The 12,494-nt window shown below is 55.8% G+C and overlaps 1 protein-coding gene across 2 annotated transcripts in view; it reads right to left on the minus strand.

The window, feature by feature from the left end:
- SHISA6 (shisa family member 6) overlaps nucleotides 1–10,292 on the minus strand; it is a 252,892-nt gene extending 242,600 nt beyond the window's left edge. For both annotated transcript variants that reach the window (XM_061175324.1, XM_061175323.1), the window contains exon 1: nucleotides 9,586–10,292. In XM_061175324.1, coding sequence (XP_061031307.1) covers nucleotides 9,586–10,229 — 644 coding nt within the window. In that variant the 5' untranslated portion in view covers nucleotides 10,230–10,292. The remainder of the gene's footprint in view (nucleotides 1–9,585) is intronic.
- Nucleotides 10,293–12,494: the final 2,202 nt, after the last annotated feature.

Here is a 12,494-nt window from a genome sequence, read left to right on the forward strand (position 1 = left end):
GAGAACAGTATGGAGCTTCCTTAAAAAACTACAAATAGAACTACCATACGGCCCAGCAATCCCACTACTGGGCATATACCCTGAGAAAACCATAGTTCAAAAAGAGTCATGTACCAAAATGTTCATTGCAGCTCTATTTACAATAGCCAGGACATGGAAGCAACCTAGGTGTCCATCATCGGATGAATGGATAAAGAAGATGTGGCACATATATACAATGGAATATTACTCAGCCATAAAAAGAAATGAAATGGAGGTACTTGTAATGAGGTGGATGGAGTTAGAGTCTGTCATACAGAGTGAAGTAAGTCAGAAAGAGAAAAACAAATACAGTATGCTAACACATATATATGGAATCTAAGGAAAAAAAAAAAAAAAAGGCCATGAAGAACCTAGTGGCAAGACGGGAATAAAGACACAGACCTACTAGAGAATGGACTTGAGGATATGGGGAGGGGGAGGGGTGAGATGTGACAGGGTGAGAGAGTGTCATGGACATATATACACTACCAAATGTACAATAGATAGCTAGTGGGAAGCAGCCACATAGCACAGGGAGATCAGCTCGGTGCTTTGTGACCACCTAGAGGGGTGGGATAGGGAGGGAGGGTGGGAGGGAGGGACATGCAAGAGGGAAGAGATATGGGAACATATGTATATGTATAACTGATTCACTTTGTTGTAAAGCAGAAACTAACACACCATTGTAAAGCAATTATACTTCAATAAAGATGTTTAAAAAAACAAAAAAACAAAACTGGGCATGGCCCGAGGTCCATCCTCTCGCCCCCAAATCCCTTCTTTTCTCTAGTGTCCCATTACTCTCAGGAGCCAGGACTCCTGCAGAATTGCCCTGGGGTCCTTGCAATACTCTAAAGGTTTGCCGGGGGGCGGGGAGTTGTTTTAAGGGCTTTTTTTCAATTAAAACCCGTGTGGTTTTGTTCGTTTGTTTTTATTCTTTACGTCTTCTTTGTATTGTCTTCACAGTCCTCCACCAACATAATCCATTCTTGAAGAGGAGCCCTTCCACTGCCCTGGGCGCCTGCGTGCCCTGCGTGCAATGCAAGTGAGGCCACCAGCCCGGCACTGAGGTACCCTGGCCCGTAGGTCACTCACCGCCAGCCCCTTAGAGCGATAACTCGTCCCAGGTCACGAGCGTGTGGGTCTTTGCTTTCTCAAGTAGTCTGAGTATCACTGACCCGTTTACATTCAGGAAGGTGAGAGCCAACTGCCTTGTTGGCCCCCAAAGGAGACAGAGACCAACCATGGACTAGCTGTGTGACCCCGGGCAAGTTACTAAGCCTCTGAGTTGATTCTGTCATCTGTTAAATGGCCACCAGACCCAGGGTGGTGGAAGGATGCAGTGGGATAACGCAGGATGCCGGGTACAGAGGGAGCCCCGGAGAAGGGGGGCTCTTCTGAGTGTTTCCCTGTTCCCCGCCCTGCTTCACCCATGTGACCTTGAGTCCTCATCTGAGATCTCAGGTCTTCAACACCAGCTTCCTGGAGTGATGGGTGACGGGGTCCTGTAAGCTCCTAGGAGACAGAGTTCCCCCCTTTCTGACGCCTGAGCAGAGGAGGGGGACACCCAGCCGCAGAGCAGGACTCCTCCCAGAGTGCTCGAGAGCGACTGTTAGGGGGCGGGCAGGGTCAGAGGCTCTGCCCCAGCCCCTCACCACCCACTAACTCTTACTGAAGAAGGAATCCCGCCCCAGCTACAGCAACATAGCCGCTGCTTCCCCAGCACCAAAGTGGAATAAGAATTGGCCACAACTGCTGCACCTGGTGGCCCCTTGTCACCCGCCCTTAAACTCGGCCTGCCCCACCCTCGCTCCATTTCTGTGATCAACCTCGTGGAATGAACACACTTTTGGGAGGTCTGGGGAGGCGCAGGAAATGCACATTAGGGCTCTAGCGGCAACGCTCACCGGAAACCCCATCTTCTTGTGCTTGTAAACGCTTCTGCCTCGTCGATGGCTCTCTGGCCCAAGTGATGACCTCATCTGGATGCCAAATTGCAGAGGGGCTGGCATTCAGTGGAGAGGAGGGAGGGCAGGGCACAGCCAGCACCTGGCTCTGACCCCAAGCCTGGCCGCACGCATCCCAAAGAAATCGGGTCCCTTTACTCTCAGAATCAAATTAAGAATCCAAGTTGCATTTCTCATGCAGAAATGTGGGACCATTTTTTAACCCTTTCTGGGCAGTTATTTGAGCCATTTTCTGCATATTGAACCCCTTTCTCTTCCCCTCTCTCCCAGCTCCTCCGCTGTCTGCCCAGACACATTGAGAGAGCATGAAGCTGATTTTCTTAAGGTCGGTAATTATCCTTCAGTGAGGGGAGGGGCTCCTTCCTAGTGGTCCTCACGAGCACGGGGCTCTGATGCCGGGCTGCCATTCAATACCGGGACGCCTCCTCTGGGCACCTGCCTTTGGAGGCAGCTGACACGGCCCCTGGGCCAGCAGGTCTCCTTACTGGAGGCACCCTTCATTTCTGATCAATAACCAGCCAAGCACCTATTTCATCCATCGGCCTCAGCCCCATGACATCACTGCTTACAAATATCACATCTACCCTAGGAGGATAAAAATATGCTACCATCATGAAAAGTCAAAACAGCATGCATGGGCTCTGAAAGCACTTCCAAGAGAGGAACCGTGGCAATATCTCCCAGAGAAGAATCAGCGTGTGGCCTCCCAAAGTGACTGCTTAGAAGGATGACACATTCGGATAGTTATGTCCTGGTTCTTTCCAAGGAGCACTTGGGCACAATGCAGGCAAAAGCCCCAAACTGCATGCCACAGACGTTAATTTCTCATAATGATGGGACCCAAATGTCCAGCTTCATTAGCCATCCTCCCCAAAGCTTCTCTGAAGCCCTCACCTTGTATTCACCCTGGCCCTGAGGTCTCTCAGCCCAGAGCTGAGAAAGGGTAGGATGGGCACCAGTCAATGTACGTCTGCGGGTCACAGAGCTGTCTTATACGTAGGGAGCCATCCTGGAGGACAAACCTGAAATCACTCCCTCTCAGGACCACGGGATGCCTGGGGGGGCTCTGGTCTCTGGTCGGTTGGACCAGGTCGGACCTGGTTGGTTTCAGCATCCCCACCCATCTCTGGGACAGAGAGAAAGCATTCACAGCCCGTATTTTTCATTACAGGTTTCTGCCCATAGTTTTATCCAGTGACCCATTGCTCTGGTTCACAAGTTTCTGGCTTGTGCGATATTTTCCTTCTTCAAATGAGCTGCATTACTCAAATCTTATTAAAGGATAATAATAATAAACTTAGATCAGGGTATTGCCCTTTCCAAAGGAATTCAGAGAAACTGCCAAGGACCAGGGAAGATGAACAGAAATCATTTTAGTGGATGGAAAAATTGAATGAGAAAGGGCTGAAAAAATGTAGGGAAGCAAGAGAAGGGAGAAGGCTGTCACTCACATCTCTAAATATCTGAAAGTTATTTGTACGTAAAGTAAAATAGAATAGATTTCCACTGGGCGAGAAGACGAGGCTGTGGCCCAGGATACCGGCACCCTGGCTTCTATAGTTCCAGATCACTCACCCCCTCCCTGAGGACCCTTGGCATTGTCATCTGGCCTCCCTGGGCTTCAGCTGCCTGGCTTACAAAATCAGAGAGTTAAGTTAAATGACTTGCCCACAATAAAAATTCTATGGTTCTGTAATGGATGACTAAATAATAGAAAGCACTACTCTGCCTTTTCAGAACATTTTGGTTTTACTTCTAGAGATTAAAAAAAAAAAAAAGACGAGGTTAGCAATCTGTCCTGAATGGGTGTAAAATAAGCCTGCTCAAGGCCAAGGGTCTGAGACCCTCTGAAGGGTTGCTGGTAAACCCTCCCGCCAAGCCCTCTTCCCCGTCTGCAACATCCAAGAACGAAGATGCTGGAAGTGGGGGGTCATAAATGTGACTCAGGGAAAAATAACAGGTAGGAGTTTCCTAAGGTAGAGAAAAGAGGGGAAAAAAATCATAGCAGACACTATTTTTAAAATGAATTTAACCTAGGCCTTCATACAGTCCGTCAGAGCTCCCTCCCCTGCCACCAATCTGAGATGGTCTATACACAAAGAAGTTCAAACCACAATACTGTGGCTCCACGGGACATATACTGTCAAGGGATGTACTGAGAATTGTAAGACAACATGCACTTGAATTCACCCTAATTTCAAACATAAACTGTGCAGAACTTTGGTGGGGGGGTGGCAGAGAAGGCCAGTGGTGACACCCAGCAGCCAGGGGCTGGGTGCTACTTCTAACATGCAGTGGGGACTCTGGCTGACTACGGCGAGAAGCCAGAGAGTGAAGATCTCAGGGCCATCCTGGCAGGCCCTGGAAAATCCGGCAGGGGAGCTGGGAGGATGAAGCTTCTTTCTGCATAGTTCCCTTCTCTTCTGGATCCCAGGGCGTGTCTGTCTGGGATCACCTCTTTCGGTCAGCTCACTTTTTCAGCTCTTAATCACTACTTCCTGCACAACTGATCTGAAATCGACTGCACGCTCACTGATCTCTCATTAAAACAGGTCGGAAACAGTGCGCTGGACTTTTTCTCCTCCTGTGTTGTGGCAGCCGAGAGAACTGTGGGTCAAGTCTTAGTAACTCAGCAGCAGATTCTTTTTTTTTTTTTGATTTTTATTTAATTTATTTATTTATGGCTGCATTGGGTCTTCGTTTCTGTGCGAGGGCTTTCTCTTGTTGCGGCAAGTGGGGGCCCACTCTTCATCGCGGTGCGCGGGCCTCTCACCATCGCGGCCTCTCCTGCTGCGGAGCACAGGCTCCAGACGCGCAGGCTCAGCAACTGTGGCTCACGGGCCCAGTTGCTCCGCGGCACGTGGGATCCTCCCAGACCAGGGCTCGAACCCGTGTCCCCTGCACTGGCAGGCAGATTCTCAACCACTGCGCCACCAGGGAAGCCCTCAGCAGCAGATTCTTCCGAATGAATGTGCTCTGGGCGTGGGACAGGGTTGTGGGCAGGGAAAAGGGACCGATGTGCATGCCTTCTGGGGCTGGGGTGAGATGGGAGAGGCCAGGAAGACAGCAAGCAACGTTCCAGGGAGGATTGTCCAAGGGCAGGGCTTTTTGCACGGCTGACCTGCTCAATGGAGAATGAACTCTGCTTTGCCTCGTGGGTCAAAGGTAACATACACTCGACAAGCTTACATTTTATAATTTGAAATGTTCCTTGCCCACAGCGGGTGGGCAGGGCTCATCTGTTGAATGAATACACATGCACGTAGCTGCAGGGGTCAGGAGGAAACCAAGCACAGATCTGGACAATGCCACCCACCTCTCTCACCTGATTACCTTCCTCCCTTTACTATTTTTGTTTCTTTCTGTCTTCATGGTATCCTTCCCCGAACCCCTCCCTCCATAAGCCTTCTTAAATTCTTCCACAATTTCACTGCCTTCCCTTCGTGCATTTTTTTTTTTTTTTTTACTCAAAGAAAATGGAAAACATGCAAGGCTAAGATCTTCAGTCCAAGGCAAGATGCTTTCCTTTTCTTTCCCAACAACTGCTATCTTTGAAGTTAAAAAAAAAAAAAACACAAGTTGACTCTCGGTTTAGATCAATTCATTATAGTGAGCCCACCGTGCTTCAAAAAATGGAGTGTTTGGCGTGATTTGACAATTCATTGCCCAGGAACCTAGGAAGAGAACTCACTAAATCAGCCGGCAGAGTGGTCCCGCTACTGCAATTATGTGGTCTGTGAGGACAAAACAGAGCTGTTTGGGTTCGTAATTAATTTCTGGAGGAAGAAAAGGACACAGTGTTCCCTTGATGTTTCTAGAAATAAGCAGAGGAACCCGAAGATGAAGGGCCCTTTGGATGGCTACCAGGGTCACCTCCTAATATGCTTCCTTTTCCCTTGTAACATCGGTCATCCAGGTTTTTCGTTCCTCAGCCCTGAGTACTTCTCCACACCCATCCCCACCTTAAATTCCTCCATCCCTTCATCCCTGTGCAGGCGGTGGGAGGACCGCGGGCACCTCTGGCCTCACCAACTGCACCTACGGCATCCTCGTAGCTTCCTGACCTATCTGTTAATTAGCCTTCTTTTTAACAAGCAACACAGTTCCTCCCTCAGAACGATTCTCATCTCCAAGACTCTAATGAACGAACACAGGGTGAGGAGGAAGGAACGGGCTGGAATGTGGGACGGCTGGTTTGGAACTGAATGTCAACAGGGAGCCGGCCTCTGAGGCCCATGTCCTGGGCAGAGCCCCTGCCCTTGGAGGCCATGGCAGCCCCTCACTGAAGAGACAGCCCCAGGGAAGCATCGCAGAAGCCACTCGTGAAACACTGAGATGGGCAGACGCCTGCAGGCCGGCAGCTTGAGCCTCAGCCCGGGCAGGTGGAAAGAAGGGCTAGGTGAGGCCGAGATCCTGGTGGGAAATGGGGTTCTGGGTGGGAAAGGTGGGCACCCGATGTCCAGGGCTCACCAGATCCAGAACTCGGCTGCTCCTTTGGTCCCTGAGGCCACCTCTTTCCCCTCCCTGAGGTCCGGCTGAGAGTCTGTGCTCACGTGCTCTGGTGTGAGAGGTGATGGTTGCCCCAGAGACACGGCGGGGGTGGGGGGGGACTTCTCACACAGATGGCAAGGTCTAATCACTTCTGGAAAAGACTAAATCTTCCTCCCTGCGGGGGCTGGAGAGGGAAGAAAAAGGCCCGCCCTAAGGGGGACAGAGGAGGCAGATGGCTCGTCCTAAGGCAGCATCTTCCTTTTCACCCTTCTAACACTCCCACAAACATCCCTCCCGCTCAGCCCGCTTGCCCAACCACCATCTTCGCAGAGGCTCACACGCTGGAATCAGTAAAATACTCTTTGCCTTTCCAGAAAGGAAATGCCTTTGCTGAACTATTTCAAGGAGTACGGAACCGAGCGCATATCCCACCTCTTCTGTGGACCTCTGAAGAGTATACATTCCTTCTCCTTCACTTTCCCCAGGGAGGACCCATTATGGTGTGAATATTTCTCTCTTTCTCCATCGTTCTCTCCTTTTCCCTACCCCAGGTCCCCAACAAGGCAATCTGCACCCCAAACTCCCTGAAACAACAAGCGACGACCTCTGAGGCCTGAGCAAAGTGGGAGCGTGGTGGTACCACTCATGCACGCCCGGGAGTCGGTGGGCAGCTCCTGCAAATGTGCACACTCACCCCGACACGCCTGGGAAGGGAGAGGTTGGGGTGGGATGCCGTTGTGCCTGAGTTATCCAGAATGGAAAAATGTTTCCCTGACCTGCCCAAGGTCATTCAGGGAGTGTCCTAGATGGATCGCTCGTGCTGTCCTCTCTCCCACCCCCCTCCCAAACATGGAGACAGGCTCTGTCCCCTACCTAACAAGCATCAACATGATGGCTTCTCAAGCACTGAACAGGCGAGACTGCAGCTGCTGGAAGAGGTGCTGTGAACTGAATAAAATCAGGAGGTGAATTTGAGAGAGAAACAGCCCACATTTACATAATGGTCTGAGGGCTGAAATGCATCGCCCTTCCCATGGCTACCTCTCTTTCCCAACCTCTGAGAGAAACTGCCCCCACGGCATCACCACTGAGCTGCACACCTATACACACACTAGTCGCCCTAGTTTGGAGTGGGCTGGGGAGTCAGCATGGTGGGGGGACAGTGACATTTCCAAGGTCAAAGCCCACAGAACGCAGGCCAACGCCAGCATCCAAAGGCCATCAGCATCCTCCCAGGTGATGATGAATAAATTCAGTAGGAGGTGGAGGGCAGGGCAGGGGGCAGGTCTCCCCAAGAGTGCACAGAAGAACGGCTCGGGGAAGAGAGAAACCCAAAGAAAACTTCGTGGGAATCCACTGGCAGGAGGTCCCGGCCAGAATGGAAAGTGTGATGAGAGACCAGAAGCATAGAAGAAGGGGAAGGTGAACAACCGAGGGTACCAGAGGCAGAGACAGAGGCATAAGAACCAGGCACATCTGCTTCAAGAAGGAGAGCCAAGAGAGAGAATTTTTTGCCAGACAAAACCCTAAGGAGGGAGCGTCTTGTCCTGATTTTGCTCTCTCCATCCCACCAACCCTTTGCTTTTAAGAGCCAGCACTGACCATAGACCATGTGCCACGATTCCTCCATCATTTTCCAGGACCAACCAGCCACAGACTTACTCCCTGAGAGATAAGATGGGGGGTGGGATGAAGGCAGTGGTACTTCAGGGTTAACGAGTGAGGCTGATAAACCCATCTCCTCTCAGAAGCACCCAATTCCAACACCCGAGTTTGTCAACATGAAAGTACCCACACTTTGTGGATTTGACTCAAAATCCACCAGAGTATCATCTTTTCTCAACACCCACAGTATCCAAGGGGGGAAAGAAATCACACCCAGAAATTTCTATCTGCCTTTCTCTCTCTTCATCAAGGTACAGGTGACTAATGTCCGCAGCAGCGGGGGAAGGTTTTCGGGCCCAAAGGGTAACAGGCAGATTGTGGAGATGAGCTAAAGCTGTACGGCTCCGGGTGCGGGCCCGCCGGGCAAACTCAGAGAAACCGGTCTGGGCGGTGTGGGGTGGTCCCAATTACTAGGGCAGTGCCCACACCATGTGCCAGAGATGGAGGCATGTCCCGGGGCAGGGTTTGTTCCTTGAAAGACTGTTGAACCACGTCCAGCCGTTCATCAGTACGAGGGCACTGGAAGCAGGGCTGAGTTTGCACCCCCTGGGCGCATCATTAACAGAGTTGTAAAGAGAGGCTGGTTTCCCGTTCCCAAGGGGCGCTCGGGGAGCTAGAGGGCGGGGTGGGAGGGAGGCAGTCAGGGTGAAACCCTGCACAACCATATTTCAAGCTCTTGGCGTTAAGTTTCGGTGGGAGGCAGCCCCCACTGCCTCCCTATGGAAACAGTGAAAGATACCCACCGGGTTGAACACAGCAAGAAGTGTTAACTCAGAGAGTTCTGCCCACAGGGTTTAAAAGAACAAGTCCTCCAGTCTCAGCGGGAAAGCGAAGCATCCCACTCGGCAGGATGTGATGAATAGACACCATATGCCCTTGGTCAAGATAGAATGGTTAGATCTGCATTCCTTCTCACCCCAGGAGGCTTCTTTTCCGTATCACCCGCATCTCCAACACACGGGAACACTCAGTTCACACTCTTTTCAGTAAGGTTCCAACATCGTTCAATCTCCTACATCCAAGATGACGCTCTGGTTTGACTCAGAAAACCGAATGCAGTAAGAGCCTGCACCGAGGCGCCCACCTGCCTTGAAAACTGCACCCTGGACCCCTACCCAGGGTTACGAAATGTGGACAATTCTTAGACGCAAACTCACGGACTCCACCACTCCCTACTTAGCCCTGTAAATCCCCCTACCAACCAAAGCATGCGTTCCCGGTTCTGAAGAAATGGAGAAGAGGGCACAGAAGGCTCCGATTTATTGCCTGTCAAAGAGGCAAGAGGTCCTCAGTTGACTTAAAAGAGTCGAGAGAGAGACAGAGACAGAGAGACGGGGGATGGGGGGGGGCGGAATGCCAAGAGCCAAGAGAACAGGGAAGCCTGAAAAGAGGGGTGAGGCCGCCGGGAGTCTGGGGGCAGGCCCCGGGCGGCCGCGCTCACCTGTGGATGTTCATCTCCCGAGGAGGGCGGTGGGCCTTGTCGTACGAGACCTTGGCGAAGACGCCGGCCACGATGACGAAGGCGATCACCCCGCAGGTGATGTAGACGGTGAAGTTGGTCTTGTCCTTCTCCGGGTCGTACTTGTTCTCGGGCCCCGGCGACACCACCTTGGTGCTGGGCGTCTGCACCCACACCGGACTCTGGTAGTTGGTGCACTGGCGCTGGTCCAGCTTCTCGTGGCGCTTCTTGCAGCAGAAGCGGTAGTAGCAGGTGCCGCAGCAGTACAGGTAGCCGCTCTCGCTGTTGTTGCACTCGAACTCCTTGTCGTACTGGCCGCTCACGTCGTAGTAGCCCCAGCACGTCTCGTAGGTGACGGGCGCGCTGGCCGCCGCCGCCACCGCCGCCGCGGGCTGCCCCCGCCGGCTCCCCGCCTCCGGGCCACCGGGCGCCCGGACGGTGCCGTTCAGCTCGCGGCCGCCCCGGGCCAGGGCGCCCCCGGGCCGCCGGCCCCCGACGGCCGCGGCGCCGGCGCTCAGGGTCCGGTTGGCGGCGCGGCCGCGGGCGCCCCAGGCGCCGGGCAGCAGGTCGAGGGGCTGGAGCGAGAGCAGCGGCAGCAGCAGCAGCAGGAGGCGCCGCAGCGCCATGGCGGGGCCGGGCGGGAGGGCGCGGGGAGGCTTCCGCGGCAGGCCGCTCCCCGTGCCGGCCGGGCTCCGAGGGGGCCGCGCGGGCCGGGCTGGCGGCGCGGGGCGGTCAGCGGCGCCGGGGCGATGGCGCCATCGGGGCGCGGGCGGCGGCGGCGGCGGCGGCGCGCGGTGCGCACGGACCAGCCCGGCGCGGGCGGCCGGGACTCAGGCTGCGTGCCGGCTCCGCGCTCCCCCCGCGGGCTCGGCGCGCCTCCCGGGCAGCCCCATCCCCCGCCGGCGGTGGCGGCGGCCCCGCGCGCGGCTCGGCTCAGGCGGGACCCGAAGCGCGGCTCCCGGCGGCGGCTGCGGCGTGGTCCCGTCCGGGCGGGTCCTGCGGGACAAGACGGGGAGCTGGTCACGGGGTGGGGCGACCGGGAGGCGGGACGCGGGCGGCGGGAGGGGAGGGAGCGCGCAGCCCTCGAGGAGCGAGGCTGGGGCCGGGAGGGGCGCGGAGCCCGCTCCCGAGACGGGGCCCCGCGGCCCCGAGGCCCCGGGCGCACGGGCCGCCCGCCAGCCCCGCGGCGCGCCCGCGCCGCCGCCGGCTCCCCGGGACGGAGCGGGCGGCGCCTGGGGTCGGGCGGCGAGCGGGGGAGCGCGCGGCGCCCGACCTCACTCACTCACCATGCCCGGCTGCGACTGCAGAGGCGGCGGCGCGGCGGCCGGAGCGAGCGGCCGAGCCGGGAGCCGCCTGCACGAGTGCCGGAGAGTGTGCGAGAGGAGCGAGGGAGACACCCGCACACGCGGGAGCGCCGCGCGGGGAGGGGACGGCCGGGGCCGGCGGGGGCGGCGGGGGAGGGGAGGCGAGCGGAGCGGGGCGCCGCTCACCGCCGCCCACGTCTCCACGCCCGGGCGCCCGGGGGAGGGGGGGGGGCTCCTCTTCGCCGCTCCCCGCTCGCGGCGCCCGCAGCTCCGCGTCACCGAAGCCCAGGACACCGGTTCATCAACGCGGCGAACAGGGGCCCGGGAGCCGGCCCTTGGCGGGGCCAGGCCCCCCTGCCCGGGCCCGGTCCAGCCCTCGCGGCCGCTCCCGCCCCACCCCAGTCCGTGCGTGCGCGGCCCGAGCGGGAGTTGGGGTGTCTGCGAGCCTTTGCCTCTCCCTAGTGGCGACGCTCGCAGCGGAGGGAAGCGGTCAGGCCCATTGCTACAGGTTCTTAAACTGAGACCAGGGGTCAAGTAGCTCCTCTGAAGTTACTGGGCTACCAGCGAGCAGGGCCTACGCGCTCCCCGCCTTGGGCACTCTGCTGCGCACCCAGCACACAGGCAGCCCCAGAGCTGGAGAGCACCTCGTCTCCTCTTTCCGGGGACTTTCCCAAAGAGTTCGGGAAGAGTTACGGAAGGTCTCCTAGCCTCTGAGCCTCAGCTCTGAAATTCCTCCGCTTTAGCTGATGGCGGCGGGGGCGGGGCGGGGGCGGGGCGGGGTGGGGAGGGGGAAAGGGGGCGTTCCTGCGTGCTTACTGCTTGGGTCTGGGAAAGGAGGCCTGAGTCTAACTTTAAAAGCCATGAGGCCACCCAAGGGGGAGTTACAATCCTCATCTTTGACCTGAGGGGGTGGAGTTGGGGCAGGAAAATGAGAACAAAAAGCGATGTCCGAAATTCTGCCAACAGTCCTGGTCCTTTGAGCAAATGCCCAGGTACTTAGGTTGAAGGCCGGGGACAGTTCGTCAGTGTGTGGGCAGTAGAGATTGTCCCCAAAGCTGTCCATTCAGTCTCACGTGTGACCCAAATCAAGGATCCCCCATGCAGGAGAGGCAGAGCGCCTCTTCTCAGAATCCGGAATGGATCCGCTGGAGCTGAAACCCAGATTCCAAGGCACCCGAGGGAGATCTCGATCCTAGGATGGGAGGTTCACAAACTGCCCTGGCAGCTCCCCACTTGCTTCTATCTCTCCATTTCCTCCCTCTTCCCCTGCACCCTCTCCCATTCCCCCAATTGTGTCTACTCAGCTGCCACCCTCTTCTTCAGGATTCTGTTCAACAAGCATTTATTTTAGTTAGTGCCTACTCTCCACCCAGCACTGTGCTAAGTGCTGAGATAAAAGCTAAATAAGACAGTCCCTTTCCTCAAGGAAGGGGAGCTTGTAAACCACTGGGGAGACAGACAACAAATGATGAACTTATCTGTGGTTATGTCCCATGACAAAGGTGGGCACAGAGTGCTCTGAGAGGCACCCAGATGACAGGCACCCAGCCTAGCCAGGGAGGGGAAAGGTGGGATCAAAGGCAGTTT

Source organism: Eubalaena glacialis, chromosome 19 (assembly GCF_028564815.1).
Source record: "Eubalaena glacialis isolate mEubGla1 chromosome 19, mEubGla1.1.hap2.+ XY, whole genome shotgun sequence".
Lineage (NCBI taxonomy): Eukaryota > Metazoa > Chordata > Mammalia > Artiodactyla > Balaenidae > Eubalaena > Eubalaena glacialis.